Genomic DNA, 21,371 nt, shown 5'->3' with positions numbered 1-21,371 from the left:
GCTTTCATATGCAGGGTTAAAGTGATTCCTAGGTATCTACTCCACCTTTCTTTCCAATACTTTCAGCCTTGACATTATTATTTGCTTTGATTCAACCAGAACTGGTTTCATTATGCCTTTTATACTGTTTATGCCAGTCACAGCAAGGAGTCTCAGATTCCCAAATTATTCCTCACTTAAATCTCCATAGCCTCTGTACAGCCCATATCTGTCTCTGTTCATTTTGCTCTCCACTGCTTGAAATTTTTTTCTTGAGCCCTATGGAACTAATTTAATTATTAGCAAATTCCTTCATTAGCAAATTCCTTCTATTGCCAACCTCTTGCCTACACATTCTCTTCACCATACCATCTACCTCTGACTGAAACTGCCTTCCTGAGGATATTGTTTCTTTGGAGGATTCTCAGTTTTAATTGCTTTTCTCTGAAAAAGATGGGAATACCAGACTACCTGACCTGCCTTTTGAGAAACCTGTATGCAGGTCAGGAAGCAATGGTTAGAACTGGACATGGAACAACAGACTGGTTCCAAATAGGAAAATGAGTACATCAAGGCTGTATATTGTCACCCTGCTTATTTAACTTATATGGAGAGTACATCATGAGAAACGCTGGGCTGGATGAAGCACAAGCTGGAATCAAGACACCCGGGAGAAATATCAATAACCTCAGATATGCAGATGACACCACCCTTATGGCAGAAAGTGAAGAAGAACTAAAAAGCCTCTTGATGAAAGTGAAAGAGGAGAGTGAAATAGTTGGCTTGAAGCTCAACATTCAGAAAACTAAGATCATGGCATCTGGTCCCATCACTTCATGGGAAATAGATGTGGAAACAGTGTCAGACTTTGTTTTTTGGGGCTCCAAAATCACTGCAGATGCTGATTGCAGCCATGAAATTAAAAGACGTTTGCTCCTTGGAAGGAAAGTTATGACCAACCTAGACAGCATATTAAAAAACAGAGACATTACTTTGTCAACAAAGGTCTGTCTAGTCCAAGGCTATGGTTTTTCCAATGGCCATGTATGGATGTGAGAAAGCTCAGTGCTGAAGAATTGATGCTTTTGAACTGTGGTGTTGGAGAAGACTTTTTACAGTCCCTTGGACTGCAAGGAGATCCAACCAGTCCATTCTAAAGGAGATCAGTCCTGGATGTTCATTGGAAGGACTGATGCTGAAGCTGAAACTCCAATACTTTGACCACCTGATGCGAAGAGCTGACTCATTGGAAGAGACCCTGATGCTGGGAAAGATTGAGGGCAAGAGGAGAAGGGGACGACAGAGGATGAGATGGTTGGATGGCATCACTGACTCGATAGACATGGGTTTGGGTGGACTCCGATTGTTGTGATGGACAGGGAGGCCTGGTGTGCTGTGGTTCATGGGGTCACAAAGAGTCAGACAAAACTGAGCGACGGAGCTGAACTGAAGTAGCCATTATACTACTGGACTAACTGGTAAAATATGTGTCCTTATTGTTCCTCATTTCCATTTCCAGTCCTTCCTCTGAAGAACCTTCAGCATTGACTTTCCTGTTAAATTTTTTTTATTTTTTATCATCCATGTGGTGCAGTGGTAAAGAATCTGCCTGCCAGTGCAGGAGATGCAAGAGACATGGGTTGATCATTAGGTTGAGAAGATCTCCTGGAGGAGGAAATGGCACCCCACTCCAGGATTCTTGCCTGGGAAATTTCATGGACCGTGGAGCCTGGCAGGCTACTGTCTATGGGGTCCCAAAGAGTTGGACACTACGGAGCACATACACACACATGATGGTTATCTGGAGGAAGAGTTAAGTAACCTAGGTAATACTTAGTAGAGACCTCATCCAGGTCTTTTCATTTCTTAGGATATAGCTCCTCATTTATAAAATCTTTGGTTTAAGATATTCTCTATCATCTTTTCTAGGTCTAATGATCTCTGAAAACATAACTTGCTAATTTTTGCTAAAATGATCCTGAATGAAGTAGATATTAGTTGCAAAGTTATGCTTCTTCAATGAAGCAATTAATAATCTTCAACTGTGTATATAACTGTGTATATTTGTATCTCTTTGTAAGCTAAAGAATTTGTATTTTAATACTCATATTTATGCTAACTTATGCATGGGAGAAACAAATTTATTGGATTCAATAGTTCTTCTATATTATCCTATTTAGGAAATTGTCAAAAGATGAAAAGTCAAGCTGCAATGGCAATAATTTTCTAAGAATTATAGGAAAAGATTAATAATGCACAATCAATGGTTATTTTTTGTTTTTACTTTTTCTTTTTCAGACGGTCTTAAAATCACTACACTTGCCAAAAAACAACTGTCTTTATGTCCTTACACCAGATTTGCCGCCACCTTCATCATCTAGTCATGCTGGGTAAGGTGTTTACTTTTCCTGGAAATAGGAAATGAAAAGTTTGATTGTTAAATTTCTTTAAGCTGTATATAAATACCAAAATTAAATCAAAACTTGTTGAAGTTTTAGCTTGCTAAGTTGCTTCAGTCGTGTCCAACTCTGTGCAACCCCATAGACAGCAGCCCACCAGGCTCCCCCGTCCCTGGGATTCTCCAGGCAAGAACACTGGAGTGGGTTGCCATTTCCTTCTCCAGTGCGTGAAAGTGAAAAGTGAAAGTGAAGTCACTCAGTCGCGTCCTACTAGTAGCGACCCCATAGACTGCAGCCTACCAGGCTCCTCCATCCATGGGATTTTCTAGGCAAGAGTACTGGAGTGGCTTGCCATTGCTTTGTCCGAGTTTTAGCTTAGTAACAACTATTAACTATATAGAGTTTCAAACTATTTGGTTTGGAGTGTTTATTTGTTTGATTTTAATGATGGAATCTTTTTACAAAGAAAAGCTAGCAAAACTTTGTTATATGATAAAAGAGTCATAAATGGTACTTCTCTGTTTGAAGGGAAGAACGGGAGTTGGAGGGAAGAGAATGAGTAACTGGAACTCTAGTTTCTCCCATGGCTGAAGCAGTATATCTTTGAGGAAATTTCTTATGCTCTGGAGAATACAGCTTGAAATAAGTTGATATAAAATTTTTAAGATTTTCTTTCTTTTTGGAATAGAGAGTCTCATTCTTTTTTCAGTTTTTACAGTGAAACTCAATATATTTATAGAATGATCAAATATTTCAATATTTAATTATATATTGTATTATTATTGCCTAATGAAGCAACCGTATCTAAAGTGAATCATTAAACTAGTGATAGAATCATAATTTTCCTGAGCACAGTATCTTCCTGGAACTGAGTTTAAGTTGTTCTTAGATATTCACAATTTTTTGCACATTTTATTTATTTTTTTATTGAATACAACTTGGTGTCTCTAAACTTCAAATATTGTCAAATTTTTTCCCACCACTATCTTTATTATTAGTGTAGTGAAAGGAAAAAAGTTCTGTTTTCTTTACTGTAGTACCTATGGAACAGTTCAGTCGAACAAATGTGTCCCCTGCCCGCCAAGTCTTCAATACCTGCTGGATATTCTTCAGTTTAACAGAATTCTGATACTGCCTACCTGGAGATAGCGTTAGATCCCACAAGTTCAGGACTCAGCTCCATAAGACTGCCCCATATCAAACCCAATTGCAGGTATAGGTTGTCACCTGTGCTTCTGACCAACCGACTGGGGATTGGAGGTTCCCACCACTCCCTTCTGTGTTCGATAATTTGCGAGAGAATGTATCATAGAACTCAGAAATGCTCTGTGTACTATTACCAGTTTATTGTAAAACATATTTTAAATGAACAGCCAGATGAAGAGATATATAGAATGAGATCTGGAAGGGTCTTGAGCAGAAGAGTGCTTGTAATCTTTAAGGTGTGTCCCCCTGCCAGCACATGGATGCTTTCTTTTTTACCAACCTGGAAGCTCTCCAGAACTCTTCAACTAGGATTTTTTATGGAGATTCACCACATAGGCATGATTGATTGAATCATTGGCTATTAGTAATTAGTCCAACCTCCATTTCCTCTCTTCTTCACAGAGTAGGGTGGGAGGGAGAGGTGGTTAAACTTTCTAACCCTCTAATCATGAGGTTGGTTCCCCTGGTGACCAGGATAGAAGTTCGTTAGTATCACTCTTATTACTTAAAAAATTGCAAAGATTTTAGGAGCTCTGTGTGGGGAAGAAAACCAAATGTGTATTTCTAACAGCTCATACCATCACAGGTAGATAGTATCAAAAAGAAAAGTAAATTTCTCTTTATCAAAGTACAAATCACTGAACTGAAGAAAGTTAAATCTGATATAATTGTATCTGATAGTCTGTTAATGGTTTGTTTTATGCTAAGAATTTAAAGATTTCTTGGGTTGCTCTGTGTCTTATGTTCAGATCATATATTAATGGGAATTTGCATTTGCATACTATGAGAAACAGTGCTTATAGTCCTTATGCTTATAGTAATGTTGATTTAAATGCCAGATGAGATTATAGGTATGGGTTCTGTATCTACTCAGGTACAATATTATTTTTAGGTTAGTTAAGAATGTCATCCAGTATGTAATCCACATAATTAGATGTAGATAAGAGACATCATTGGTTATAGTCTGTGGCTTTCCAGTAGTATGATTAAATGGATTTCTCAAAAATGTCTTCCGGGGCTAATGGAAATGTTCATTGCCATGTGTCTCAGTCCCTAGGCAGGCAGGGGCCTACAGTGTTTCTTGTAATGCAGTGTTTATTGGAGAATGACTACTTTATATAATGCTAAACTAGTCTTCCCTGGTAGCTCAGCTGGTAGAGAATCCGCCTGCAGTGCAGGAGACCCCTGTGCGATTCCTGGGTCAGGAAGATCTGCTGGAGAAGATAAAGGCTATCCACTCCAGTATTCTTGGGGCTTCACTTGTGGCTCAGCTGGTAAAGAATCTGCCTGCAATGCAGGAGACCTGGGTTCGACCCCTGGGTTGGGAAGATCCTCTGGAAAAGGGAAGAGCAACCCACTCCAGTATTCTGGCCTGGGAAATTCCATGGGGTCACAAAGAGTCTGACAGGACTAAGTGACTTTCACTTTCCCTTTTGAAAGTAGTCTTCCTTTGTTGACTGTATGGATATTTATCAAGTTATAATGGTGCTTTTTCTTATGTTGGAATGATAAGAAAGACATAAAAATTCAAAGTCAAAAGATACATAAAACACAGTGTATCTGGCTAGTGAGAGGAGGAGCATAGAGGTTCCTTCTGATGAAGAAGTTTATTAATGTGCATAAAAGTTACAGTGTGTTTCTTTTAGATATGTTAATCCAAGATATCTTTCTATAAAGCTAGAGATTATTTTTCTTTTTTTAATCTATAATATATATCTTAAATTCTCATTTCATGAGAGACAATTAAAAACAAAATCCATACAGAATTTTAAAAGCTAATGGAATAATTATTTTTAACTTATGATTTTCACTTGTGTTTTATCAAACAAAAATAGTTTTTTATATCCTAACTGTATAATGGAACCCAAAAGTAATTTAATATTGAGTTTTATAGCATATCATATTATCAAATATGGGAGACAATATTGCTGTGCAATATAAACTCCATAATAAAGTTGATTTGTTTTTGCAAAATATTGTTATAATTGGTGGATTCATACAAACCTTATTTATAATTTGTTACCCAGTTTATAATCTAAAAAGGAGAAAATATTCTGATTGTTATATTTGAGAATTGGCAAATAAATATAAAAACTTCGAAACTGATAGCAGAAAATAGCAAAGTTTATGTACATACCACCCCATCCTTCTTTTCAGATTTGGGATTTTTTTTTAAAGTTATATTTGATTTGGGTGGTTGGTTTGATACTAAATTGATTTTATTCTTTTATTTCTCTGACACGAGTCAGTGGATGTGGAAAGATTGAGGGAAACTGGGTAATAAACTGCCTGTTAATTGCAGTGCAGAACTGTGACGAGGTCCTGCTGCTGGATTCCACCATTCCAATTTCAGTGCAGTGGCAAACGTTATGTTCTTTCTTTAGAGTATCAGTCTTCTCTCAATGAACTGGACAATACTGGTGTTATGGTGTCATTCCTAAACAAAGTTTATTATAACCAAATCAGGAAAGTAATGTGATTATAATCTATCCATGCAAAAAAGGTAAGATATGGAGAGATAAACCCCAGATTATAATCCCTGTTTATCTAGGGTCTTAGATTCTCCTTATATAAAATAAGAAACATTGATTTTAGTTGCCAGGGTGGTTATAAAAATTCATTAAACAGAAGAGGTACATTTATATGCAAAAGCACAAATTGCAAAGCATAATTATGAAAACATTTTTGCTAGTATATACCAGTAGTAATCTTTTTCATTCAACTCTCACATTTTTATAGCACCTCTGTAAGAACACAGAGGCTGATATTGATATCTATATTATAAATTAGGAATTTGAGGTATTTTAAAGAGAGTTTTGCAGCTGGTTTAAGGTCAACAGTGAAAAATACTTCTGCTACTGATATTTTCATCTGACTCCATCTAGCTTCCAGTTTCTTGACAGAAATATATAAAGCTTTATTCCAAAGATGACTTCTTTTTTGGAAGCTGTTTTCTATAATGACAGTTTTTTAAAAATCTTGTAATTTGTCATTATATAGTCCTTGAAGTTCATTTATATACATTTCAGTTACTGTAGCTTTCAAGAATATTGATGAAATTTTAGTGTGTGAATGAACTTTTTAATTACTGTACACTATTCATCATCTAGTAAAATATAGATTTAAAATGACATGCTCTTAAATTGTTTACTAACCAACAGTTTTATTCTCAAGGTTTGGTGAGAACTATATATTAAAACATGCTTATGAAATTTTTTTTAAACTTGATTTTACTGCCACTAGGGGGTGCCTGGTAATTGAATCTTATTTTGTATTTGCAATATTTTTTAAAAAGCTAAGAGCAGCAGAATTACCATATAAGTGTCTATAACCATATATTTTAGAATTATTTTAAAGTAAATTATGTTTTTGTTTTTCAGAATAGAATTTCAGGCTTTTTGAGAATTTAAGAGCAAACTCTTTAATCATAATCTTTTTAACAATTGAAAAGTGTTTTTAAGCTTTTTAAAATAGATTTCACTTACTAATTCAAAGGTGATGAAGTTACCCCTATTGCACAACTTCATATTGTACTGTCAATCACAATAAAATTAAAAGAGGGGAGCTGTTAATTATACCTGTTTCATATCATAGGAAAGGGTCAGTCTATCAAAGATTTATTGATTAACTACTGGATGAAAACATGCTCCATCCTCTAGGCAGTTACACCCTAGTCATTGACATATTGTGACTTTTTTAAAAATTAATCTCTTTAAAGAAAATTTCCAACACTTTTTTGGTGTTCTATCTGCCACTCAGGTTGTTTCATCCTGTAAGTGCCTCTTTTCTTCATTTGCTATAAAGTTGGTGTCCCCTAGAGTTCTGTTTTCAGCAGCCCCTCTTACTGTATATTTTCCCTGACGTCTCCTCTCAGTGCTTTGTTTTCCAAATATGTATAAATGACAAATCTCTATAAACACCTGTTTCCTAGCTGCCAGTTGAGCTTTCACTGGTTTGTGTGTCCCATTTGTAATTCAGTCATATGTCTCTAGATTGAGACAATCCTGAGAAATCTATACTACTATCTATATTTTTTGTCTCAAATGTATAATGGTAATGGTACAAAATACTGCAGTGTATTCCAAGTAGGATGATTAAGAATCACTACCAAAGAATCACTGTCATGCTGACCCATTCTTTGGCCATTTTGCAGTAAAATTAAAAATGAAGTAGTAATAAAAAGGTATCTCTGAGTTCCTCCATACATTTGGATAATACAGATAATTTACGGGTAAAAATGAAATCATAATAACAACCACTAGTAATTTAGAAGTGCGCACAAATAAGAGTTTGAGCATTCTTTGGCATTGCTTTTCTATGGGATTGGGATGAAGACTGACCTTTTCCAGTCCTGTGGCCACTGCTGCGTTTTCTAAATTTGCTGACATATTGAGTGTAGCACTTTGACAGCATCATCTTTCAGGATTTGAAATAGCTCAACTGGAATTCCATCACCTCCACTAGCTTTGTTCATAGTGATGCTTCCTAAGGCCCACTTGACTTCACATTCTAGGATGTCTGGCTCTAGGTGAGTGATCACACCATTGTGATTATCATGTGAAGATCTTTTTTGTATAGTTCTTCTGTGTATTCTTGCCACCTCTTCTTAGTATCTTCTGCTTCTGTTAGGTCCCTACAGTTTCTGTCCTTTATTGAGCCCATCTTTGCATGAAATGTTCCCTTGGTATCTCTAATTTTCTTGAAGAGATCTCTAGTCTTTCCCATTCACATCAGTCCTTCCAGTGAACACCCAGGACATCCTTTAGGATGATCTGGTTGGATCTCCTTGCAGTCCAAGAACTCTCAAGAGTCTTCTCCAGCACCACAGTTCAAAAGCATCAATTGTTTGATGCTCAGCTTTCTTTATAGTCCAACTCTCACATCTGTACATGACTACTGGAAAAATCATAGACTTGACTAGACAGACCTTTGTTGACAAAGTAATGAATGTTTCTGCTTTTTAATATGCTGTCTAGATTGATCATAACTTTTCTTCCAAGGAGTAAGTGTCTTTTAATTTCGTGGCTGCAATCAGCATCTGCAGTGATTTTGGAGCCCCTCAAAATAAAGTCAGCCACTGTTTCCACTTTTTCCCCATCTATTTGCTGTGAAGTGATGGGACTGGATGCCATGACCTTAGTTTTCTGAATGTGGAGCTTTAAGCCAACTTTTTCACTGTCCTCTTTCACTTTCATCAAGAGGCTCTTTAGTTCTTCTTCACTTTCTGCCATAAGGGTGGTGTTATCTGCATATCTGAGGTTATTGATATTTTTCTCGGCAGTCTTGATTCTTGGGAAGAAGCTTGTGCTTCTTCCAGCCTGGCGTTTCTCTTGATGCACTCTGCATATAAGTTAAATAAGCAGGGTGACAGTATACAGCTTTCATGTACTCCTTTTCCTATTTGGAACCAGTCTGTTGTTCCATGTTCAGTTCTAACTGTTGCTTCTTGACCTGCTACAGGTTTCTCAAGAGGCAGGTCAGGTGATCTGGTATTCCCGTTTCTCTCAGAATTTTCCACAGTTTATGATGATCCACACAGTAAAGGCTTTGCCATAGTCAGTAAAGCAGAAATAGATATTTTTTTGGAACTCTCTTGCTTTTTCGATGATCCAGCGAATGTTGGCAATTTGATCTCTGGTTCCTCTGCCTTTTCTAAAACCAGCTTGAACATCTGGAAGTTCATGGTTCATGTATTGCTGAAGCCTAGCTTGGAGTATTTTGAGCATTACTTTACTAGCATGTGAGATGAGTGCAATTACTTTGGCCAAAGAGCTGAGTCGTTTGAGAGGACCCTGATGCTGGGAAAGATTGAGAGCGGGAGGAGAAGGGGACGACAGAGGATGAGATGCTGGATGGCATCACCGACTCAGTGAACATGAGTTTGGGAGAACTCCGGGAGTTAGTGATGGACAGGGAGGCCTGGCGTGCTGTGGTTCATGGGGTCACAAAGAGTCTGACACGACTGAGCAACTGAACTTAACAAATGAGAGTGCTATATATTGAAACTTTGAATACAGCAAAAGTGATGATACTTAGAGGGAAATTTGTAATATTAAGTCCACTAATTAGAAGACAACAGAGATAGAAAATAATTGCATTTCATGTTCTACTTAAGAAATTACTGAAATAGCAGTAGAGAAAGTCTGAAGAAAATAGAAGGAAAGAAACATTTAAAAGAAGTAATTAATGATAGTGGAGTAGGAAATGGCAACACACTCCAGTATTCTTGCCTGGAAGATTCCATGGACAGAGGAGCCTGGTGAGCTGTGGTCCATGGGATCACACAGAGTCAAATATGAGTGAGCATGCATGCAATTAATGGAAGGAGGTCTGGCTTTATAGTCAGACAGTGTTTATCCTGTGTCTGTCCCACTGGTTTGGTGGCCTCCAGCAGCACCTTTCTTCTGTGAATCTTAGTTTCCCCAGTTTCCCCATTTATTTCATAAATGGCTGTCCTCTCTCTCCAGCCAGATCCCAAGCTGTGAAAACAGCATTCTTTCTAGGCACCTCCCTCAGCTCATCTATGGCCATCTATATATAAGCCCTTAATAAACATTTGTTGTTAATTAATATGAAAAGTTTAATGACAAATTGAGGGATTTAGTTTTCATCCATACACATATAGTCTCTCCATTGGCTGTTTTGCTAATTTAGTTTTTCAGATATATGGAGAGTCCATCTCGTTTTATTCTTATAGGATGTCAATTATTCATTCATTTACCAGATACAGATTGAGTACCATCTTACTTACAGTGTGTTAGTTCTTTGTTCTAGGTGTTAGAGGTACAATAAGGAAACAAGGTGACAAGGTACCTGCTTTCATGGAATTTACAGTATAATATGTGTAGACATGGGGGTAGGGTGGAAGGACGGGCACCAAACTAAAAATCAAACAAGAAGAGTCATCAGATGATAATAAGTGCTTTGCAGAAAACTGAAATAGAATGTCATAATAAGAAGTAACTGGGTGACTCCCGTAAGTTGTATGGTGAGGAAAGGTCTCTCAGAAGATGTACTATTTCAGCTGAGACATGAATGATTAAAGACTATTAAAGTGAGGAGCAGAATGAATAGTATTCTAAGCAAGGGAAATAACTAGTGCCAAATAACTAGTGACTGAATAGGTGTCTTGGTAATAAAGTATAGTCTTTTCAGCTTGCTTTAGTCTTATCCTAATAAATAATAAAAATGTCCAGCTCCATTATAATTACATAAATTGTCTCAGTTTTTTGTGGCAGGGTAACAGAAAATAAGGTATCCCTTATATATAGTTGTCCCTTTTTACAGGTACTAACTGAGTCTTGCTATTGAACTTTGACCTTTTTATACTGGGAGGATGGTTCCCATTAATATTTCGATGGGTTCTGTGAGGGTGTTGTTGAACTTTGGTCATACAGTCTAGTATATGGTCCTCTTGTGTGACCTCCTCTGGCTTTGAGTTAGCTGCTATTTGTGCAAGCTTGAGTAAATTCAGGGTACTATTTGAGACTCTTGGATAGTTAAGTAAACCACTGATATTAAAATATGTGGCCTTTCTTTGTTCTCGGAAAACTGTTGGTAGGAAATCAGGTAACAATAGCCTTGAATTAATCTAGAGTAGGGTATTATATTTTCCAGTGGATACTGTGGAAGGAAATTGAGTAGTAGTGAGTCAAGATATCTGAGTTGCAGCCTCGTCTGAGTTCTAGCCCCAGCTCTCCCACAGAATCACTTTTCTGCTCTGGGCCTCAGATGCTAGGGTAAATAAAGAGGCTCCATGATTGGGAAAAAGAAACTGCTTTAGTAACCAGACAAGCACCAAGTAGATCATGTGGCTTTGACTTGAGTTCTTTGTGAGGTCTTTTACCTTTCACTCCAGACCTAAATCTTAGGACCCACGTTTCTGGTGGCTCAGATGGTAAAGAATCTGCCTGCAATGCAGGAGACCCAGATTTGATCCCTGAGTCGGGAAGATCCCCTGGAGAAGGGAATGGCTACCCATTCCAATATTCTTACCTGGAGAATTCCATGGTCAGAGCAGCCTGTCGTGCTGTAGTTCTTGGAGTCTCAAAGAGTGGGACACAAATGAGCAACTAACACTTTCACTTTTTCACATGCTCAAGTGACCTACAGAAAGAGCTACAACTGGGTTTCCTTAAGGACTGATGCAGTTGGCCTGCCTCACCAACCTGGTGACAGCAGGATACGTAGCTTAGAGAGCTCATGGCAAACCTTGTCCAGGACTATCTACCACAGAGGATAAAAAGTGGGAGGTAATTTAGTGCACTAGGGCACAGGAAATGGGGGACAAAGCTGCTCCTCTCATCCTCATCTTCTGTGAAACCTAACCTAATACACGGTGACTTTGTGAATAATTTTAATAGTCTTTTCTCTTTTTCTGGAAGAAGAAAGTTTAGAATCTGGAAAAAATGCCACAAGTTTTCTTATTAAAAGTCTTCCTTTGTGAAGAGAAGCAGCATGGGCAGAAACAGTACTTACCTGTGAGCAGAGGCAGAAGTTTGAAAGAAAGCAAATAAAGCATTGTTCTTATGATCCCTGAGGTCTCTTCTAATGTGCTTTGGATATGCTCTTCCTACATCCATTAAGCATGGTATAAAAAAGGGGAAAATGGGACTATTCCTCTTCTGCTCCTGCTTCTTATAACTAGCTGTGGTAATAGCATGCAGCTATTTCTTAGCCTTGGTCTTAGCTAAGAGGTGACACCTCTGGGTGGTATGTACATTGATAACTTACACAGACAGTTTACTTTTTTCTTTTTGTTTTTTTCCCCCATCTTTCCCACCCTGCTCTGAGGCCATTCAGATACTCATTCACCCTCATTATCCCCACTAAAAAGATTACTAAGAAGTCTCATACAACTACTTGGGGTCCACTTATTACAAGAACATCCTAAGGATGCTCTCAGATAGCTCTCATCCTACTTCTATTTCCCCACTACCTCACAATCTCTGCACAGATGTTAATCCTTGTAATATTTTTCTCTCTTTTTGTCTGTGTCCTGCTATTTCAATTTTTGGTGTTCTCCTTTAATGCAGTAGTCACAGTTATGAGATCTCCGAATTAGAATAAGATGACAGCTCTAGGCTATCATCTTTGGAAGGATTTAAAGCAGTCGTCTAATCTAGTCCCATTTTATGACTGGGAGAACTGAGGTACAGAAAGATGTAACTTTACATATGCAAGTAAATGTTCTGAATGGATTGATTAATTTTTCCTTCCAAAATGCTTTACAAAACAACTTTTTTGTTGTTTTCACAAATGATATTCATCTGTGAAAATGTTTTACTGGTGCCATAAGCAGTATAATATTTGATAACAATTTGATGTATATCATTCTTAAAGCAGCTCATGATTAATATAGTATAATCAATGTTTCAAGTACATTATTGTGATTACTGTTTAACTTCAATTCTTGTGAGCATTTTTATTACATTTTGTAAAAGTGATATTGGGAAGTATTAGATTAGTAAATGTGTCTTAATAAAGGATACTGAAAAGTGGCTTATTTTAAGAAGACGACATTTCCCCAAAGTTATGCATTCTGGATAAAAGAAACTTATCCCCAATTACAGCATTGATGGAGATCACAACACATCTAATTGGATTGATGTTCCAAACCTGTTTATATAGTTAACTGCCTATTGATAGGTCAGTGACTACTGAGATTAGCTTGTTAAAATCACACTTTGAAAAAGAACTACGGGTATTCTCTGTAGTTGATTTAATGGAAAGTTGGCAACTTGGTCACTAATTCATGAAACAAAAATCGATGTATCTGTAAATTTTTTTTCTTTCTTCATGGTTTGTCTAGATGGATAGAATTATGTTTTGACAGTTTTGCTATGAACCACTTGGTGGATCACAATATATCACTATCACCGCTAATTACCACATTTTGATTAATCTTATATACTTTGGTTAGTACATTTTGCTGAATCCAGTATATCTCTATATTGATAAACAGTAATTATAGACATAAGGACACCTGAACTTTGAAATCTTCCTGAAAAATGTTATTAAGAATTATGTGAAACCAAATGTTTGTTTATCTAGACATATTTAATTGCCAGCAAAGAAAGCAATTAAAAGTAGCTGCAGAGTAAGAGGCCAACCTTTGTTAAATGTGGTTTTAAGATTGTTACAGAACTTGTGGTGATGATAGCGTGGTGTCTTGGAGGATGTTAACAACTGTAGCAGAGTGTTAATTAAGAATGATGTAATCTGCAGCTCAGAATTATTACTATCACATGTTAGTTTAGCGGGACAGGAACAAAACCTAATTTCAGTTATGATGAGGGCTCAAGTTGTATTTGTAGTAGAAAGATTAACATTTTATTTTTGTGCTGTTCCTGAGACAATTTAAAAATCCTGAATGAAATACAGTCAAAGGTAAACATCAAGTCCCCAGCTCATTTACATATGTGCCAGATTTTCAAACTGATTGCTATTTGAACCTAATCTGTCATTGCTGGCTGCATTAGCTACAACAAACATTACATTTACATATTGATTTCTTATTTTGTTTTAGTGTAAATAATCCATAATTATAGTAAATTTGGTCTTTTGTTGACAAGAGCTCATATGACTCTGTAAGTTTAGAATGGAAATTTAAATTGCCATGTGTCATGCTTTTTAATTTAAAAGCTTGCTATATCTGAAAGGATAAAAAGATCATTGTAGATCATAAAATATTCCCAAAGAGACAAAGGAGAGAAAATTTTGTAGAGCTTTTTAGAAAAATATGAATTGTAAAATATTAATGAAAAATTCAGTAACACATTCTAAGATTATTTTATTTTTAAAAGAAAATCAGTAATTTGAAAAAATTAATTTTCTGGCTTCAGTATTAGGTCATATTTAAAAAATAAACTTAATGGAAATGAACCTTCTGAACCTATTTTTCATTGATATTTGTTTAAAATATCCACTGCAAGAAAAGAAATAGCATAGACACACGAGCAGAAATGAAACAGAAGATTTTCGATCTCTGTACTGATGTTAATATTTTACTTATCTGAACTACCTATACAACATTGATTTGAGAAACTTAATTTCACGGACAACAACCAGCATATGTCAGTGGTCACATACTCTTATAAAGTAGTATTGGAGAAAAAATCCATAGTTTCCATTTACATTGATTAAAAAGTGTGTTTTTGAGGTTAAAAATACAGGACTCATTTGATTGCACAAATAGTAGTTATCCAATTGTTGAAGTACGTTTTATGGCTTATAATTTTTTGTGGAGATATAATTTACATACAATAAATGCATAATTCTTAAGTGCTCCCCAGTTACATGAGATTTGACAAATGCTTATTGTTTTCTACACTGGGTTTTAATGAGTGGGATATTAATTTGGATGTGTGTATACAGGTATTTCACAAACAGCCTGTGCTGAATTGATGGTGTCTGTTTAGTTCAGTTCTATGAATACAGAACCCCTAAAAACTCATGTCAGTCAACTTAGGCTGCTATAAAAAATACCATAGACAGGGTGACTTAATCAACAGACATTTCTTTCTCACAGTTCTTGAAGCTAGAAAGTCCACGATGCTGACAGACTTGGTTCATGGTGAGAGCTTGCTTCTTGACTTGCAGATGGCTACTTTCTCACAGTGTCCTCACTTGACAGAGGGAGAGCACAAGCTCTGTTCACTCTTCTTTTTTAAAATTTATTTTAATTGGAGACTAATTACTTTATAATATTGTATTGGTTTTGCCATACATTGACATGAATCCGCCACGGGTATACATGTGTTCCCCATCCTGAACCCCCCTCCCACCTCCCTCCCCATCCCATCCCTCTGGGTCATTCCAGTGCACCAGCCCCAAGCATCCTGTATCTCTCTTATTCTTATAAGACCAGTAATCTCATTTTAGGAGATTCATCCTCATGATTTCATATAAATGTAATCATCTTCCAAAGACCCTGCCTCCAAATACCATCATGTTGGGTGTTAGGTATTCAGAATGTGAATTTGAGGGGATACACAAGCATTCATTCTGTAACAGCCTTGAATCCCAAGTCTAAATGTGTTGTTCTTCCTAGTCTAGTTGTTTAATCTTGATGGATTTATACTTTATAACAATGAGTACTTCTCACAGAACTTTCTGCTTTATAATAGAAAGACTATGGTTTAGCCTGACCAAATCTTCTGTCTACTGAAGATTTAAGGGGAAATTCTTGATTCAAGGAATTTCTGGAGAAGAAATCCTTAAAATTACTGTTATTATCCTTGATGCAAAATACCCTGCCTTCTACTGTTCCACCCTATGGCCCTGCTGCTCTTTGTCAGAAGGAAGCCATTCCTCTTCTTAATCAGGAATTAATGACAGGTATATAGCGACATGATTATCAAATGATTGTTTTGCTACCATAATTCAACCATAAGTTAACCTTGAAAAATCACTGTGGCGTATATATTAAAATATCCATATGCTTTCTGTATTAGTGAATCATTAAAGTGCTCTCTCAATGTGAAATAAAGTCACGACAGTAAAGGCTGTTATATATATTTTCTTAATGTTGTTTTATCCATAGTTGACATATGGAAGCCAATAATTTATGACTTTTTATGTTCACAGGTATAAAAATGTAACTTCAGATTTATTTACTGGGGCCTGTGTTAAGATTTGCTGACTGCTATTTTCTCCTTACGGTCAACCCCCCTCCCCCCCCCAAAAAAAAAACACTAGAAAGCAATATAAAATGTAACAAACTAAGTCAGTGAATTAAAATGAAGTTGTTATTCACTAGAAGGCAGATATTTTACAGATTACTTCACTGTTCCTGATAAATGCTCGTAATTAAATTGGAATGGGATTCCCCCCCAGGTAGAGATGGACATTCTTCTAATGAAAGAGCACTGGAAGGGCAAGACTTGTGGACAAAAATGAAAGTAGAGAAGGGATGTTCTGTTGAAACTACTTCTAGAATTTTGTTGGTATTAGATACTAATGCTTAGTTATCATACTGAAAAATTTAAGGAGGTAGATATCTATTTATTCACCTGTCTGTCTTTTTATAGTTCCCTCTCTTAGAATATACCTCCCTCCTACTGTCCTTCCCCCCAGCGTGAATATTAAGAAACTGGCTGGAAAATTATGAGATGGTAAATGTGTACTTTGCCACTAACTGCTTTAAAATATTAACATTCATTGTGTTGTAGTTTTTGCAAATACCCACCAGTTTGAAGCTTAGGGACAGTGTATATGATTTTCATTACATTTTAAACATTAATTTCAGTTTGTATTTGAGGGTAGAGTAATGGTAAGTTTTAATAACTATTGTCTATTTGTAGAAACAACCTTCTCCTTGTTGGTAAATGCAACTATTAAAACTGAAAGGAAAATCACAGTGGAGAATAATACATTAAAAACCAGTGAGGAGAGAATAGATTTCTATTTAAAACCACTTCTTACATTGATATAAAATTCAACTGCTTCTGAAGATTTTCTACATTTGCCAGCACTCTCCTTCTCCCTCTAATTGAAGAGAAAACATGCCATTAAGGGAAACAAAAAACTGTTTTGTGTTATTTCTCATCCATCTACTTTGGTAGGCAGTTCCCCTTAGAGCTATTCTGAAGGTCAAAGTTGAAGTAGCATGAATGACTTTGCATTTTAAAGGTGAAAGAAGGCTGCTTGAAGGTGGATTAACTGTGGCTAACTATCCTAGCATGAAAAGTGAACGTGTTAGTCGCTCAGTCGTGTCCGACCCCTTGCGGCCCCATGGACTGTAGCCCACCAGGCTCCTCATTCCATGGAATTCTCCCAGCAAGAATACTGGAGTGAGTGCTATTCCCTTCTTCAGGGGATGTTCTGGACCCAGGTATCGAACCCAGGTCTCCCACATTGCAGGCAGATTTATTGAAGAGTAGCCAGACGGCAGGGTATTGGTTTTGCTTTGGCTCCATCCCTTCATTCCTTCTGAAGTTATTTCTCCACTGATGTCCAGCAGCATACTGGGCACCTACTGACCTGGGGAATTCCTCATTCAGTAATACCCAGTTGTGGATGTGACTGGTGATAGAAGCAAGGTCCGATGCTAAAAGAGCAATATTGCATAGGAACCTGGAATGTTAGGTCCATGAATCAAGGCAGATTGTAAGTGGTCAAACAGGAGATGGCAAGAGTGAACATAGACATTCTAGGAATCAGTGAACTAAAATGGACTGGAATGGGTGAATTTAACTCAGATGACCACTATATCTACTACTGTGGGCAGGAAACCCTTAGAAGAAATGGAGTAGCCATCATGGTCAACAAAAGAGTCCGAAATGCAGTACTTGGATGCAGTCTTAAAAATGACAGAATGATTTCTGTTCATTTCCAAGGCAAACCATTCAATATTACAGTAATCCAAGCCTATGCCCCAACCAGTAACGCTGAAGAAGCCGAAGTTGAACGGTTCTGTGAAGACCTACAAGACCTTTTAGAATGAACACCCAAAAAAGATGTCCTGTTCATTGTAGGGGACTGGAATGCAAAAGTAGGAAGTCAAGAAACACCTGGAGTAACAGGCAAATTTGGCCTTGGAGCACGGAATGAAGCAGGGCAAAGACTAATAGAGTTTTGCCAAGAGAACGCACTGGTCATAGCAAACACCCTCTTTCAACAACACAAGAGAAGACTCTACACATGGACCTCACCAGATGGTCAACACCGAAATCAGATTGATTATATTCTTTGCAGCCAAAGATGGAGAAGCTGTATACAGTTAGCAAAAACAAGACCAGGAGCTGACTGTGGCTCAGATCATGAACTCCTTATTGCCAAATTCAGACCTAAATTGAAGAAAGTAGGGAAAACCACTATACCATTCACATATGACCTAAATCAAATCCCTTATGATTATACAGTGGAAGTGAGGAATTGATTTAAGGGACTAGATCTGATAGAGTGCCTGATGAACTCTGGACAGACGTTTGTGACATTGTACAGGAGACAGGGACCAAGACCATCCCCATGGAAAAGAAATGCAAAAAAGAAAAATGGCTGTCTGAGGAGGCCTTACAAATAGCTGTGAAAAGAACAGAAGCGAAAAACAGAGGAGGAAAGGAAAGATATAAGCATCTGAATGCAGAGTTCCAAATAATAGCAAGGAGAGATAAGAAAGCCTTCCTCAGTGATCAATGCAAAGAAATAGAGGAAAACAACAGAATAGGAAAGACAAGATTTCTCTTCAAGAAAATTAGAGATTCCAAGGGAACATTTCATGCAAAGATGGGCTCGATAAAGGACAGAAATGGTATGGACCGAACAGAAGCAGAAGATATTAAGAAGAGGTGGCAAGAATACACAGAAGAACTGTACAAAAAAGATCTTCACGACCAAGATAATCACGATGACGTGATCACTGACCTAGAGCCAGACATCTTGGAATGTGAAGTCAAGTGGACCTTAGAAAGCATCACTATGAACAAAGCTAGTGGAGATGATGGAATTCCAGTTGAGCTATTTCAAGTCTTGAAAGATGATGCTGTGAAAGTGCTGCACTCAATATGCCAGCAAATTTGGAAAACTCAGCAGTGGCCACAGGACTGGAAAAGGTCAGTCTTCATTCCAATCCCAAAGAAAATCAATGCCAAAGAATGCTCAAACTACCGCACAATTGCACTCATCTCCCACGCTAGTAAAGTCGTGCTCAAAATTCTCCAAGCCAGGCTTCAGCAATATGTGAACCGTGAACTCCCAGATGTTCAAGCAGGTTTTAGAAAAGGCAGAGGCACTAGAGATCAAATTGCCAACATCCTTTGGATCATGGAGAAAGCAAGAGAGTTCCAGAAAAACATCTATTTCTGCTTCATTGACTATGCCAAGGCCTTTGACTGTGTGGATCACAAGAAACTGTGGAACATTTTGAAAGAGATGGGAATCCCAGACCACCTGACCTGCCTCTTGAGAAACCTGTATGCAGGTCAGGAAGCAACAGTTAGAACTGTACATGGAACAAGAGACTGGTTCCAAATAGGAAAAGGTGTACGTCAAGGTTGTATATTGTCACCCTGCTTATTTAACTTATATGCAGAGTACATCATGAGGAACGCTGGGCTGGAAGAAGCACAAGCTGGAATCAAGATTGCTGGGGAAATATCAATAACCTCAGATATGCAGATGACACCACCCTTATGGCAGAAAGTGAAGAGGAACTCAAAAGCGTCTTGATGAAAGTGAAAGAGGAGAGTGAAAAGGTTGGCTTGAAGCTCAACATTCAGAAAACGAAGATCATGGCATCTGGTCCCATCACTTCATGGGAAATAGATGGGGTAACAGTGGAAACAGTGTCAGACTTTATTTTTTTGGGCTCCAAAATCACTGCAGATGCTGATTGCAGCCATGAAATTAAAAGAAGCTTGCTCCTTGGAAGGAACGTTATGACCAACCTAGATAGTATATTAAAAAGCAGAGACATTACTTTGCCAACAACGGTTCGTCTAGTCAAGGCTATGGTTTTTCCCGTGGTCATGTGTGGATGTGAGAGTTGGACTGTGAAGAAAGCTGAGCACCGAAGAATTGATGCTTTTGAACTGTGGTGCTGTAGAAGACTCTTGATAGTCCCTTGTACTGCAAGGAGATCCAACCAGTCAATTCTAAAGGAGATCAGTCCAGGGTGTTCATTGGAAGGACTGATGCTAAAGCTGAAACTGCAATACTTTGGCCACGTCATGCGATGAATTGACTCACTGGAAAAGACTCTGATGCTGGGAAGGATTGGGGACGAGAGGAGAAGGGGACGACAGAGAATGAGATGGCTGGATGGCATCACCAACTCGATGGACATGAGTTTGAATGAACTCCGGGAGTTGGTGATGGACAGGGAGGCCTGGCGTGCTGTGATTCATGGGGTTGCAAAGAGTCAGACACGACTGAGCGACTGAACTGAACTGAACTGAGCCAGACGGCTAAGTCAATGAATCAGGTTGGAGTTGAAGTTGCAAATAATAAAAAAAGTTTTCACAGGGAACTTGAATGTGGTGTATCAATACTAAACAAGATCTGTGCTAAAAAGAACTTATAAGCTTGTATAATGTTAGGCATAATATACACTTATATTTCATGCATCAAACGTGGTTTTACCTGGAGATTATTATATGGGTAGCTCAGCTGGTAAAGTATCCTTCTGCAATATAGGATACTCCTTTTGCATTCCTGGGTTGGGAAGATCCCTGAAGAAGGGATAGGCTACCATTTCAGTATTCACTGGGAGGGGAGGGAAAGACTGGGAGTTTGGAATTGACATGTGTTTTTGTTTAGTTGCTAAGTCATATCCAACTCTTTTGCAACCCCATGGACTGTAGCCCACCAGGCCCTTCTGTCAATGGGATTTCCCAAGCAAGAATACTGGAGTGAGTTACCATGCTCTTGAGGAGAACTTCCTGACCCAGGGATCGAACCTGCGCCTCTTGCGTTGCAGGCGGGTTCTTTACCATTGAACTACCAGGAAGGTGATGACATGTATACACTGCTAATATTTAAAATAAATAGCCTGTATGGCACAGGCAATTCTACTCAATATTCTGTTACAACCTAAATGGGAAAATTTGGAAAAGAAGATATATGTGTAACAGAATCACTTGCTGTGTACCTGAAACTAACACAACATTGCTAATCAACTATACTCCAATATAAAGTAAAAGTTTATAAAAAAGTTTTACCGTCTATGAATTCCTACAGAAAAATAGAACTAAAGCATGAAAAATAGCTGCCTCAAAAGCACCAAAGATCCTTTGGTCAATGTTTCACTGTCATTGTAAGATTTTAAATTGTGGGTACCCCTAAAAA

At 37.6% G+C, this 21,371-nt stretch overlaps 1 protein-coding gene across 3 annotated transcripts in view; it reads left to right on the top strand.

Moving 5' to 3' along the window:
• FAF1 (Fas associated factor 1) overlaps nucleotides 1–21,371 on the top strand; it is a 514,461-nt gene that overhangs the window by 205,271 nt on the left and 287,819 nt on the right. For all 3 annotated transcript variants that reach the window (XM_055403873.2, XM_055403872.2, XM_055403871.1), the window contains exon 6: nucleotides 2,278–2,369. In XM_055403873.2, coding sequence (XP_055259848.1) covers nucleotides 2,278–2,369 — 92 coding nt within the window. The remainder of the gene's footprint in view (nucleotides 1–2,277; nucleotides 2,370–21,371) is intronic.

Source organism: Moschus berezovskii, chromosome 4, assembly GCF_049115385.1.
Source record: "Moschus berezovskii isolate FMDL1 chromosome 4, NW_MosBer_1.0, whole genome shotgun sequence".
Classification (NCBI taxonomy): Eukaryota; Metazoa; Chordata; class Mammalia; order Artiodactyla; family Moschidae; genus Moschus; species Moschus berezovskii.
Note: the sequence above shows the minus strand (reverse complement) of the source record. Positions and strands in the feature narration are given on the sequence as shown.